The 14,935-nt window shown below is 38.6% G+C and overlaps 1 protein-coding gene and 1 long non-coding RNA gene across 5 annotated transcripts in view; one reads left to right on the forward strand and one right to left on the reverse strand.

Annotated features, from left to right (window-relative positions):
• Positions 1-14,935, reverse strand: part of plce1 (phospholipase C, epsilon 1) — a 158,683-nt gene that overhangs the window by 74,532 nt on the left and 69,216 nt on the right. For all 4 annotated transcript variants that reach the window (XM_061909582.1, XM_061909581.1, XM_061909580.1 and 1 more), the window contains exons 6-7: positions 11,846-12,048; positions 9,687-9,820 (exon numbers count right to left, since the gene is read on the reverse strand). In XM_061909582.1, coding sequence (XP_061765566.1) covers positions 9,687-9,820; positions 11,846-12,048 — 337 coding nt within the window. The remainder of the gene's footprint in view (positions 1-9,686; positions 9,821-11,845; positions 12,049-14,935) is intronic.
• LOC133558311 (uncharacterized) lies at positions 9,466-9,876 on the forward strand. The gene is made up of 2 exons (XR_009807926.1): positions 9,466-9,561; positions 9,694-9,876. It is a non-coding gene; the product is annotated as an uncharacterized LOC133558311 (long non-coding RNA).

The following is a 14,935-nucleotide window of genomic DNA, read 5'->3' on the forward strand; positions in this document are numbered from 1 at the left end:
CTGTGCGATGTAGAAAATGACTATTTTGTGAGTATTGGAGTACCGGTACAAGTTTTCACGCAGTTGCTTTTAGCTGCGGGCATTACACCCCAGGCTACCCTCCTCTTTCTTGTCTCTCCTTCTCACAGAGATAAAACAAGCGCACCTTTTTACATACATCACATACTGTCGCGCATGCAATGCCATGCACCCTTGTGGAGCAGAGCGGTAGCGGCACGGGTAAGGTTAGCTGTAGCAGGCGGTTCAAGCGGAGCGGTGCGAGTGGTTATACGAGAGAGAGAAGGTGCCAATCTGGTAACAAATGGCGGAAGAAGAATAAAATCCCAAGAAAAAAAGCACGGGGTCCATCGTCTGGCGGTGGTTTGGCTTCAAGCGGGAAGATGTTGAACAGACAATCGTATTATGTCAAGTATGCGGCAAAAGCGTTGCTACAAAAAGTAACAGCCCTACTAATTTGTAGCATCATTTGAAAAGTCATCCGCTAGAGCAGGGGTAGGGAACCTATGGCTCCAGAGCCAGATGTGGCTCTTTAGATGACTGCCTCTGGCTCTCAGATAAATCTTAGCTGACATTGCTTAACACGATAAGTAATTAATAATTCCGCTGGTTATTACAGTGTTAAAAATAACGTTGAAATTATAAAACATTCTCATGCATTTTAATCCAACCATCTGTTTTCTATCACACCTGTTCAAGATGTCGCAATAATGGTAAGAAGTATTATATTTATTATTGGTAAATGTTAGAATAACAGTGTTACAGTATAGTAAGAGACGTATTATACTCTCAAAATGTTGCTCTTAAAAATAAATGCATTCAGTTGTATTCAGTGTTAAAAAATATATGGCTCTCACAGAAATACATTTTGAAATATTTGGCTTTCATGGCTCTCCCAACCAAAAAGGTTCCCGACCCCTGCGCTAGAGAATAAGGAGTGCTTGAAACTCGGCATGTCAACATCTCGGCCAGTGCCACACCAACAAAATACCAAAGCAACCAGCACTGAAACAGTTGAGCCTGGCGTCTTCCATCTCCACATCAACACCGTATGAAAAAAATAGTCAACAGAAGTAGATAACGCCTGCAGTAAACAATCTCATAGCGAAGGACGTACACAATTAGATTTCCTATTATGCAGCTAATTTTTATTTGACAGTTATTGAAGTATCTTGTGTGACATCATGCACAATAGTGCACTTTATGTATTATAAAATATTGTAGGGGCGTTCCGTACAAAAAGTGCACATTAATTTAGTGTTGTTTGTATATGTCATTTTAGTGACATCATGCACAAAAGTGCACTCATAGCTGGTTTTAAAATGTCTCTGACAATCTTGCACTTTCTATTTTGAAATGACGTGAATGTTTGTGCCACTGCTTAATAACTGTTTAATAAATACACTTTTGGTAAATTGACTTAGTTGTGATTTCCTTCTCTGCATGAAAGTTTAAAATGAGCATATATTAATGCAGAATCATTAATATAGAATCATCTTACTGGTGTGATTATATGCATCAAGTGTTCATTCAAGGCTGAGGCAAAATATCGTAATATATATCGTGTATCGTGACATGGCCTAAAAATATTGAGATATTAATAAAAGGCCATATCGCCCAGCCCTAACTCAGACAATAACACAATCAACTGACATATTTCGTTAAAGAATACAAACGAGACAAAAATATTGACAGAAACGAATTCCAATCGTATTTAATTTTGTCTTGTAGATGCGTGGGACAAATTCAGAATATATGTAATCACAGCTCTTTAACAGCATAGATGTGAAAGAGGAGCGGGGAGTTCTTTGCAAAGGAGAGCCAATCAGATGCTTTTCCTTGTGAGATGAGGAAGTAAAAAGTGTAGAGGGCATGTTTAATTTTTACTGCTATATTTAGCGTATATCTATTAGTTGACGTTCTACATAAAGGTAGATAAAAGTCATGGGAGTGTTTTGTTGAGTAAGTATGTATACCAGGAGATGAAAAACTATTGGTAAATCAATAAAGAAATGTAAATATCCATCCATCCATCCATCATCTTCCGCTTATCTGAGGTCGGGTCGCGGGGGCAGCAGCCTAAGCAGGGAAGCCCAGACTTCCCTATCTCCAGCCACTTCGTCTAGCTCTTCCCGGGGGATCCCAAGGCGTTCCCAGGCCAGCCGGGAGACATAGTCTTCCCAACGTGTCCTGGGCCTTCCCCCGTGGACTCCTACCTGTTGGACGTGCCCTAAACACCTCCCTAGGGAGGCGTTCGGGTGGCATCCTGACCAGATGCCCAAACCACCTCATCTGGCTCCTCTCGATGTGGAGGAGCAGCGGCTTTACGTTGAGTTCCCCCCGGATGGCAGAGCTTCTCACCCTATCTCTAAGGGAGAGCCCCGCCACCCGGCGGAGGAAACTCATTTCGGCCGCTTGTACCCGTGACCTTATCCTTTCGGTCATGACCCAAAGCTCATGACCATAGGTGAGGATGGGAACGTAGATCGACCGGTAAATTGAGAGCTTTGCCTTCCGGCTCAGATCCTTCTTCACCACAACAGATCGATACAATGTCCGCATTACTGAAGACGCCGCACCGATCCGCCTGTCGATCTCACGATCCACTCTTCCCCCACTCGTGAACAAGACTCCAAGGTACTTGAACTCCTCAACTTGGGGCAGGGTCTCCTGCCCAACCCGGAGATGGCACTCCACCCTTTTCCGTAAATAATTAAAGTTAAAGTCCCAACAATAGTCACACACACACTAAGTGTGGTGAAATTAACCTCTGCATTTGACCCATCCCCATTATAACCCCTTGGGAGGTGAGGGGAGCACTGAGCAGCAGTGCGCTTGGGAATCATTTTGGTGATTCAACTCCCAATTCTTGATGCTGAGTGCCAAGCAGGGAGGTAATGGGTCCCATTTTTGTAGTTTTTCGTATGACTCGGCCGGACTTTGAACTCATGACCTTCCAGTCTCAGGGCGGACACTCTAACCACAAGGCCACTGAGCAGATAAACTTGTACATAAATATGAATATAGAATATTTGTTCACATTAAATATTGTCAAAATACTGTCTTTTTTAAAAGGAGAATATGACGATCGTCCATTTGAAAAATTTATTATTCTTAAGGATTTTGGGGGGATTAAGAATTCTTTTATAAAAAGGTATGAATGACAAGTAGCACCCCAAATACTATTATAATACATTATATGTGGATATAATGGCGCAGTGGGAGAGTGGCCGTGCGCAACCCGAGGGGCCCTGGTTCAAATCCCCACCTAGTACCAACCTCGTCACGTCCGCTGTGTCCTGAGCAAGACACTTCACCCTTGCTCCTGATGGGTGCTGGTTGGCGCCTTGCATGGCAGCTCCCTCCATCAGTGTGTGAATGTGTGTGTGAATGAGTAAATGTGGAAGTAGTGTCAAAGCGCTTTGAGTACCTTGAAGGTAGAAAAGCGCTATACAAGTACAACCCATTTATCATTTATTTATTTATATATTAAACTATAGTGTCAACATATAAGAACGATACAAACAAACTTTACTCAAAAGACTGTACATCATGTTGCGACAGACAAGTTTAGTATTCTTTCCAAGTTTTTCATCAACAATAATTCCTAAAAATTGGGTTTTAAACAACAAGCTAATTTTGATGCCATCAATAAATAATTTAACCTCCTCTTTATTATAGCTTTTGTTTTTCGTATTACAAATAATTAAATCAGTTTTTAAATAATAAATGTATTGATTTTAAACCATTCAGAAATATTTGAGCGTTAATTTGCCTCTCTTGTCAAGCAATCAAGATTGGAATGGGATATTAAAAGAAAAGTATCATCGCGCAAACATTTTTTTTAATTATTGATTTGAATTAGAATTAAAAGAGGTCCCAAAAATGAAAGTTAAGGAACCCCAGAAAATAATCTAGCACTATTATAATGTTGATTATTAACAGAAACGTAAATAGAAATTATAAAGAGGGAATGTAAAGTTTCACAAGAAACATACACACCTGCTTTGCCAAAGTTGCAGCATAAGAAATAGAAAAAGTGTCTGAAAGATATTTATACACATTAACCTGTGGAGCAAAAAATGATTGCCGACATCATTCTTTTGCAGATAGTATAAATTAAGGTGCTTTCAAATACATTTTAACGAGGCTTTATCTTAAACTTTATATTTTAGTCCACTAAATTTATTGTAATATTAGCTTACTAAAATATCATGTGATTCTGCTGACAAATTAATAAAATTTAGATTACAAAAATTGGACTAAAACTAAATAAATTTTTTGTCAATAGCCTATGACTAAATCGAATTAAAAACTGCTGTCAAAATGAACACTGCATCGAAGTCCCCAATGCTGTAATGTTCCTATCTCGGTTTGTTGATCATGCAATTCAACCAATCCAACCAGCGAATGAAGGCATTATTATGTTAGACAAGTACAACGTTACAGTTTTTATGTAAAAAATGGATATTGTGCACAATAGCACTTCCTGCAGACATACACTAGCACTTTACATTAGTCTTAAAGGTGTGATGTTAAAATTGTTTCTAAATTTAAAACTACTTTGTGGTCTACATAACATGTAACGGTGGTTCTTTGGTCAAAATTTTGCATGGATGATGTTTTACTGCTTTTTTTTTTTTAGAGCTTTAAAAGCAAGTCTACTGACAGATAAAAGTCCAAAATATAAACTACTTTGTATTAGAAATGCAACAGCTGAGGATACATTCGGGTGAAAATTAACCATATATGGAGATCTCCGCTGACGTCACCAATGGGAACAATGCCATACATTGGAAAAATTCCAAACGGGATGTTCGGAGGAAGTCTGAAGGAAGGCAAGATTGTTTTATAAACATCTACGCAATGCCTCCATAGTTTGATTTCAAATTTTCGGGACTTGTGCAAATCCTTAATACACAAAACCAGGTACAAATGAAGTGAATTGAAGTGAATTATATTTATATAGCGCTTTTCTCAAGTGACTCAAAGCGCTTTACATAGTGACACCCAATATCTAAGTTACATTTAAACCAGTGTGGGTGGCACTGGGAGCAGGTGGGTAAAGTGTCTTGCCCAAGAATACAACGGCAGTAACTAGGATGGCACAACCTGCAACCCTCAAGTTGCTGGCACGGCCACTCTACCAACCGAGCTATGCCGAAATAGATAAGAACAAATGGTTTTGCATAATAGGTCCCCTTTAAAGCTACAGAGACACAAAACGACAAACTAAAACGTTTAATCGTACAGATGGTACAGCTAAAACTTTTTTTTAAATTATATTTTGAAATTTGCTTTTTCCTTGGCTTTGGTGAACAGTGTCAACAACGGCGGTTTAATAAAAGTACAACGCCACAGTAGAAAAATTAATTTATGTAAAAGATAAGGTGTTTTGTTGTTTCTGATATGTTGAAGAATGAACAACGAACAAAAAAAAACAAGCTACTCACCTTGGCATGAGGTTGTAATTAGGGATCTATTTTATCAATAACATAACTTTGTCAATATTGGTATTTATCGGTACTCTTATTGGTACTACCGGTATATGTAAATAGTGTAAATAAAGATTTTTAAAATGCATTTTCATTACAATTTTTATTGGCACAAAAGGGTTAAAATCCTGTAACATCTCACAGCAGAGAAGTCTTCATCCAACACCAGCTTTTTATTTCTTAAACAAGTCAACTAGTTTTGCAGTGCAATGCAGTTATGTCATCATCTTGTGAAGACCACGCAGATCCATCACTGTATGTATATTCATTACAATTACACTCAGATGGAAATAATATTTATGTAGGCAGAGAACATAGCTTTCACATGATACTGTACATCATAACATAATTCATATCATATCAAATATATCATATACATTAATACAATCAATTAGCATATTATGTTGGTGTACCGTTAAGAAAGATGTGTTTTGATGCCACGCAAACGCGGCGTGATGGAGTGGCCTTAGACACCAACTAGGGACCTGTCAGCTGATTCTATCTTCTGAGCAACTTTATGGATAATTATATGACTTCAAAATTTCACTTTTTTGAGTGAATTAAAATGGGCTTGTAAATTACTGGATCGCTAAACAATATTGTTGTTACAGACTTTTGTGTGGTGTTGCTTCCTTATTTGTGATTACTCCAAGCTGATTATCACATCCTTACAGGGCTGGGCAACATGGGGGGAAGAAAAAAAATCATCCAATCTCCATTAATACCAATTTTTTTTTTACATTGTTTTGATTGCATCTGTAGTAAAAACCAAATAAACTAGGAATTAGTGCAGCGTTTTAACAACATTCTACCAATACATTTGAGTGTATATGTTTCCATATAAAAGAAAGATGCATCAGTTAAAATTTCAACACATGTGCACCAATTATACTATTAGAAGCTGTCAAATTATCATTAACTTACCAATGAAGCCGTTTAATCGGTGGTTGCGTCCACAAATGGCTTCAGCATGTGAATTTCACACATTTTTATGGCAACTGATTGATTGATTGATACTTTTATTGTTAGATTGCACAGTTCAGTACATATTCCGTACAATTGACCACTAAATGGTAACACCCCAATAAGTTTTTCAACTTGTTTAAGTCGGGGTCCACGTTAATCAATTCATGGTACAAATATATACTATCAGCATAATACAGTCATCACACAGGTTAATCATCATAGTATATACATTGAATTATTTACATTATTTACAATCCGGGGGGTGGGATGAGGAGCTTTGGTTGATATCAGTACTTCAGTCATCAACAATTGCATCAACAGAGAAATGGACATTGAAACAGTGTAGGTCTTACTTAGTAGGATATGTACATCGAGCAGAGAACATAGTGAGTTCAGATAGCATAAGAACAAGTATATACATTAGAAGTACATTTGAGTTGTTTATAATCCGGGGAGATGGGATGTGAATGGAGGAGGGTATTAGTAAAGTGTTGAAGTTGCCTGGAGGTGTTGTTTTAGAGCGGTTTTGAAGGGATATAGAGATGCACTTACTTTTATACCTGTTGGGAGTGCATTCCACATTGATGTGGCATAGAAAGAGAATGAGTTGTTGGATCGGAATCTGGGTTTAACGTGGTTTTTGGAGCTCCCCCTGGTGTTGTGATTATGGCGACAAGTATGTAGTCATCATATTTGTAAAAGAAACATAGCAGCTGACAAGTAAAAGGTATAAGGAAAATGTTCCGGTCTGTATTTTGGAGTGAGTTTGGTAGTTTGAGTTGGCCTTGTGTCCCACAGGCAAGCACAAAAATGGCCCCAAAGGGTGCACCGTGCAGGGCTGTGTACAGCGAGATGGACCCTGGACAGACCCTAGCAGCAATCGGTACCTAAAAATGCCGGTACCCTGTATTAGGGCTGGGCGATATATCGATATACTCGATATATCACGGGTTTGTCTCTGTGCGATATGGAAAATGACTTTATCGTGATATTCGAGTATATGTTCTCACACAGTTGCTTTTAGCTGCGGGGATTACACTAAAGGCTCTTCTCACTCTTTGTTATCTCTCCTTCTCACAGAAACATAAAACAAGCGCACCTTCTTACATACGTCGCATACGTATACGCCCTCGCGGCGCATAGAGGTAGCAGCATGGGTAACGTTAGCTGTGGTGTGAGGGGTAATACGAGAGAAAGAAAGTGCGAATCTGGTAACAAATGAAGGAAAAATTAATTCCCAAGAAAAACAGCAGGGGGTCCATCGTCTTGCGGTGGTTTGGCTACAAATGGGAATATGTCATACAGACAACCGTAATTTGTTAAGTGTGGGGCAAAAGTGTTGCTAGAAAAAGTAGCATTGCTGTTAAAATGTAGCATAATTTGAAAAGTCACCCGCGAGAAAATGAAGAATGTCAACATCTCTGTTCGGTGCCACACCAACAAAGTTAAAGTTAAGTTAAAGTACCATTGATTGTCACACACGCACGAGGTGTGGTGAAATTTGTCCTCTGTGTTTTACCCATCCCCTTGATCGCTTGGCACTCAGCATAAAGGATTGGAATTGGGGGTTAAATCACCAAAAATGATTCCCGGGCGAGGAACCGCTGCTGCCCACTCTGCTCCCCTCACCTCCCAGGGGGTGAACATAATGCCGAAGCAACCATTTCCACATCAACACTGTATGAAAAAAATAGTCAACAACAGAATGAGATAATGTCCGAAGGGACCTACCACATAGCGAAAGACATACACTATTTGATTTCCTATTATGCAACTCATTTTTATTTGACAGTTATTGAAATATCTTGCGTGACATCATGCACAGAAGTGCACTTTATTTGTTTTAAACTATTGTAGTGGCGTTCTGTACAAAAAGTGCACTATAATTTAGTGTTGTTTTGATATGTCATCTTACTGACATCATGCACAAAAGTGGACTAATAGCTTGTTTTAAAATGTCTCTGACAATCTTGCACTTTCTGTTTTGGAAATGACATGAATGTTTGTGCCACTGCTTAATAACTGTTTAATAAATACAGCTTTGGTCAATTGACTTAGTTGTGATTTCCCTCTGTGCATGAAAGTTTAAAATGACCGTATATTATTAATGCAGTATGAACAAGAATGTTTTAATGTAGACACATAGAATCATCATACTGCTGTGATTATATGCATCAAGTGTTTATTCAAGGCTAAGGCAAAATATCAACATATATATCGTGTATCGTGATATGGCCTAAAAATATAGAGATATTAAAAAAAGGCCAAGTTTTGGTCAAAGAAACTCACAGATCGCTTTGATAACCACTGGAAAGAAAAAAAAAAAATTGTTTTACAACCTCTTGACAACCAGCAACCTCTGCAGTTGACATTTCTGCTTCTATTATAGCCAAGGCTATAATAGTTTTTTTTGCAACCTTGAGCTTGTTTGTAAATATTACCTGAATATAAAATGTAGAAAAGTAAAAAAATAAAATAATAAAGTACAGGCTAGCTGTGGTAGGGTTTCATCCTTAAAGGTCTATTCTGCAGCATTTACTGGACGGTCCATATAAAAAACACGTTAGACACACAAAACACAGTGTAGTGAAGAAACTCTGACCATATATGGTATGAAAGAAATTAGCGTACCATCCAAACAGGAACAAAATGTCTCCTATAACATCCAATTATGACTTTAACCTTACAAACTAAGTCCCTTGTAGCCCATCTGAGAATGTTTTCAAAAGACACGGTAGCAGATAAAAGTCAAGATTGTCGTCTTGCCAAGATCTAAAAAATGTCCATGCACTGTATATGGTCGCGTTTGCTTGGGCTACGGTCATTTTTTGCATGAATAAGACTCACTGAGAAAGACATACGAGGTCGTGTGCTGACAGTGTGCATGTGTGGGGGGGTGGGGGGAGTGGGGGGGGGGGGGGGGGGGCCTCCTGCAGAGACAGCCTGTCCCGTGGCGCGCTGCCAGTGGACTTTAACGTCCAGGCTCAGCTTACATTTGTAACATCACTGCAGAGAGTAACTGACTGGACGCTTAGTCACGTCATATGAGCTTTTGTGATGTCACGAGGCCTTTTTTTTCCTGCTGTATACATGAACTCAAAAGGTAAACATTGCGATCCGCAAAAGAGGGCATGCATGAGGCACCCACAGACTTGCCTTTGCTTAAACACTGGTTGTCAATACTAAAACCTACAAAATAACATTAATTAATATTGTTATGACACTCACCTTTTAGAATGTTGGGGGACTGGCCAAACGGGCAAGGCAGGCCTGAGCGAGCCCCGAGAGCGGCCGTGGCGTCCAGAAGGGCTCCGGTCAGCAGGGAGCACACAGACGTCCTATGATCAGATGCCAGATAAGACCTGCAATAAGTGGAAAAAATAAAAAAGTAGAATTAAATTGGGGTGAATCATGTAAAGGGAGTTTTCTCTCACAAGCACAGCTGAGTACTGATTCACACAGGGAACGCTGCATGCATATGTGTGTGTGTGTGTGTGTGTGTGTGTGCGTGCGTGCGTGCGTGCGTGCGTGTAAATAATGTAAACATTGCAAAGTATCCTTGATGCAGGCTACAGTTCCTCTGGACATTATTTAACCCCAATTGATTAATGGTAATGGTGGAGATTATTTCAAACATGCTTAACCAAGTTACAATAAAGGACATCACAAACTTACAACTTACAACATGTCTGAAAAAAATAATGACTAAGCAGAACTTAATTCATGCCACCCTTTCACTGTGCCTCTCAATGTAAATTACATTATTACCGTATTTTTCGGACTATAAGTCGCAGTTTTTTTTCATAGTTTATACTCCGGAGCGACTTATGTGTGAAATTATTAACATATTACCGTAAAATATCAAATAATATTATTCATCTCATTCGCGGAAGAGACGAAGAAAATGTCAGCAATCGTCACACACACGTGAACCAAAAAGAATTCGGCGGGGGAGGGTCATGGCAGAAGTGCATTGTGGGTCATGGAATGCTAATTGCTATATGCTACTGCCGTAGCTATTAAAATTGATCATTTCATCGTTGGCGGTATCTTATAAAAACTGAGAAGGGCTGAACAAAAATGGCACCGAAAGGGAAATCGTGTACTGCAGATTACAAGCTGGATGTAGTGAAATATCCAGCAGAAGACGACAAGAGGAAGCGGCGCATACCTTTGGAGTTGGCAGAGTTGTTTAGAAGCGACATCGAGCAAGAAGATTTCATGGGATTTATCGATTAGGAGTGACAGATTGTTTGGTAAACGTATAGCATGTTCTATATGTTATAGTTATTTGAATGACTCTTACCATAATATGTTACGTTAACATACCAGGCACCTTCTCAGTTGGTTATTTATGTGTCATATAACGTACACTTATTCAGCCTGTTGTTCACTGTTCTTTATTTATTTTAAATTGCCTTTCAAATGTGTATTCTTGGTGTTGGATTTTATCAAATAAATTTCCCCCAAAGATGCGACGTATATATGTTTTTTTCCTTCTTTATTACACATTTTCGACCGGTGCAACGTATACTCCGGAGCGATTTATAATCCGAAAAATACGGTATAAGGTTTTTAACCCTGCATGAGCTTACAAAACAGCAGCAATCGAAAAAGCTGAACACATCAAAGATTTTAAAACGATATATTGAAAGTTTTATTTCAAGTGCGACTGTATTTGACCATTTAAAATCCACACAAACATATGAAGTATTTATATTACTTAAAAAAATATTTAAATAAAACATTTCTGAAAAAAAAACTAGTCCATGTTTGTAGTTTTTAAAAAAATATATAAAATAGGATTTTGGTGGTAGTGGGAATTTTAAAACAATTATTATATTTAAAACATTTTCTCGTGTTAAAAAAAAGATTTTAATAAAAATTTAAAGTTTAAAATATTTATTTTCTTTTGAAAAATATTTTGTTAAAAAATTATTTTTCTTGTAGTAAGTAAAGCTACATTATATTTTTAAACAATTATTTAATCAAAACATTATTTTATTATATCAAATATGTACATTTTAATTATTTAATTTAATATATTTTGTTTTGAAAAATATTTTGTTAAAAGTGTTGTAAGTAGTAAGTACAGCTAGATTACATTTTTAAACAACTTAATTTATTAAACAGTATTTTATTGTATTTAAAGAATACATTTTGATTAGTTCATTCAATATATTTTATTTAAAAAAATATTTTATTCAAAAAAATATTTGTTTTTTAGTTAGTATAGCTAGATTTGTAAACAAATATTAGTTTGTCTAAAACATTAATTTATTGTATTAAAAATATACATTTTGATTATTTCATTAAAAATATTTTATTTCCAAAAAATATTTTGTTAAAAAAATGTATGTGTCTTAAGGTAAGAAGGGGAGTACTACCTGAGTGAACAAGAAGATCCCTGGCTGTGCTCAGGAAGGATGCGGTCCTGATACGGTCCTGGTAGACGAGCGCTAATGGGGAGCAGCGGCCAGCAGGAATGTCGGAAGTTGCTGATGCATGCGGGCCGACTTAGAAGCAGCAGCAGCTTTTTGGCGGGATGAGTCAGGTTAAGTTGGGCTGCGTCCTGGTCATTGTTGACTACCTGTGGAGAAGTGAGAAGCAGGTTTTTTTTTTTTTTAAGTACAAATTCACATCCTGTAGTTCTCTTGCTTATCCCAACATCTTCTTGTGGAACAAAGCTAACCAAATAAGGATCTAGTTAAGAATCATTATGTATTTAACATAATGGGTCCAACAAGAGGGATGGGTTTCCTGCAAAGAGACTGGGTCATCAGATTTGGATAGTCCCAGGAGGACATGAGAGCTTGCAGCCAGCACGTTTCAAGAGGATAAACACTAAAAAGTCAAAAAACAAACAAACAATGAAGTATTAAGACAAATAGCCTGTCCTCCATTAGGATGCTTTGCTTATGACCATAAAAACATTGACCTAATGTCTTCAGAAACGGCGCACTGGCCAACAGGCAGTAGACACAAAGTCAACGAGATTAACAATGCATTTTTGTCCATGTCCAAGAGATAAGTCTAAAAAGCAAAACAGTGCACTTGGCCTGCATGGTGCATAGCCTGCATTCCTTTCCTGTCATGCTGTTATGAAACCACTGTATTCCACGCGTATTGACTCACTTCAAGCGAAACCGAATGCAAAGACAAAACTCACCATTGTGGCAATCACTCAATCATTAGACATAACAGTGACTAATGGATAATTAGTAGCCAAGTGCCTGGATGGCGGCTATGTTTTTTAATCAACCTTGCTAAAATTTTACAGACAAACGCTCGCTAGTCCCCCAAAGGTGTGTACTAAATTTTGTGCTGATTAGGTTGAAAGCCTACTGAAATTAGATTTTCTTATTTAAAGGGGATTTCAGGTCCATTCTATGTGTCATACTTGATCATTTCACGATATTGCCATATTTTTGCTGAAAGGATTTAGTAGAGAACATCGACGATAAAGTTCGCAACTTTTGGTCGCTCATAAAAAAGCCTTGCCTGTACCGGAAGTAGCAGACGATGACGTCACCCGTGTGAGGGCTCCTCGCATCCTCACATTGTTTATAATGGGAGCCTCCAACAAAAACAGCGATTTGGACCGAGAAAACGATAATTTTAAGCGAGGATGAAAGAATCGTGGCTGAGGATATTGACAGCGAAGGACTAGAAAAATTAAATAAATAAAATAATGTTAAAAAAAAAAAGCGATTGCATTGTGAGCGATTCAGATGTTTTTAGACTTATTTACTAGGATAAAATGGGCTTCACGGTGGCAGAGGGGTTAGTGCGTCTGCCTCACAATACGAAGGTCCTGCAGTCCTGGGTTCAAATCCAGGCTCGGGATCTTTCTATGTGGAGTTTGCATGTTCTCCCCGTGAATGCGTGGGTTCCCTCCGGGTACTCCGGCTTCCTCCCACTTCCAAAGACATGCACCTGGGGATAGGTTGATTGACAACACTAAATTGGCCCTAGTGTGTGAATGTGAGTGTGAATGTTGTCTGTCTATCTGTGTTGGCCCTGCGATGAGGTGGCGACTTGTCCAGGGTGTACCCCGCCTTCCGCCCGATTGTAGCTGAGATAGGCGCCAGCGCCCCCCCCGACCCCAAAAGGGAATAAGCGGTAGAAAATGGATGGATGGATACTAGGATAATTCTGGGAAATCCCTTATCTTTCTATTGTGTTGCTAGTGTTTTAGTGAGATTATATAGTACCTGATAGTCGGAGGGGTGTGTCCACGGGTGTCTTGACGCCAGTCTCTGAGGGAATTTGTCACGGCAGCAGCAGCACGACAGAAGCTCAGCTGATCTCCGGTAAGAGGCTACTTTTTACCACACTTTTCTCACCAAAACCTGCTGGTTGACAAGTGGTCGGGATCCATGTTCGCTTGACCGCTCTGATCCATAGTAAAGCTTCACCTCCGGGAATTTTAAACAAGGAAACACCGTGTGTTTGTGTGGCTAAAGGCTAAAGCTTCCCACCTCCATCTTTCTACTTTGACTTTTCCATTATTATTTGAACAAATTGCAAAAGATTCAGCAACACAGATGTCCAAAATACTGTGTAACTGGGCGATGAGAAGAGACGACTTTTAGCCGCTAGTGGTGCTGCGCTAATATGTCCCCTCCAACTCGAGACATCACGCGCACGCGTCATCATACGCGTCATCATTCCGCGACATTTTCAACAAGAAACTCAGCGGGAAATTTAAAATTGTAATTTAGTAAACTAAACCGGGCGTATTGGCATGTGTTGCAATGTTAATATTTCATCGTTGATATATAAACTATCAGACTGCGTGGTCGGTAGTAGTGGGTTTCAGTAGGCCTTTAAACAACCTAAAGTTAGAGTTATTCCGGGGTGTGAAAAAAATTCACGCCAATACATGTTGTGGTGTATCTCTAAAAAAACAAAACAGCACAGGTACAGTACCTCAGTTGAGGTACGTGTTTTATCAAGTTGTCATCCTTTTATGTCCAGTCGTTCAAGAGCAGAGATAGTAAGTAAGGTTGTATTTTTGCCTCATCCGTCACTTGAGGGCGTGAGTGAAGAATGTCCTAGCGACCTGATACGTCCTTAAAAGAAAGAAATGATACAGTATTATCTGTTCAGATGCTACTTGGTGGTTGTTTGAGCACAATGCAGCTAGGCCTGGTTAGTGCCACTCCCTAACGCTTCATTCACACGCAGGATTCTCACAAGTACGAGGCAATAATACAACCTTACCTACTGTATATGAGTTTTGTGACTGTATTTACATTACTTTCCATACACTATTTCATATACTTATGTCATATACAATAATAACACTTTGGTTTTACATGGAGCTATTGTAGCTACTCAAATATACTAAACAAGAAGCAATGAGCAGAAAAAAAGACAATTATGACAGAAAGATGAGGAACATGAGCTACTTTTTGGAAGTATGTATTTTATTCTTTTAAATAATGTTTTTTCATTATTGAATGTTTATTTCA

Source organism: Nerophis ophidion, linkage group LG08 (assembly GCF_033978795.1).
Source record: "Nerophis ophidion isolate RoL-2023_Sa linkage group LG08, RoL_Noph_v1.0, whole genome shotgun sequence".
Taxonomy (NCBI): domain Eukaryota; kingdom Metazoa; phylum Chordata; class Actinopteri; order Syngnathiformes; family Syngnathidae; genus Nerophis; species Nerophis ophidion.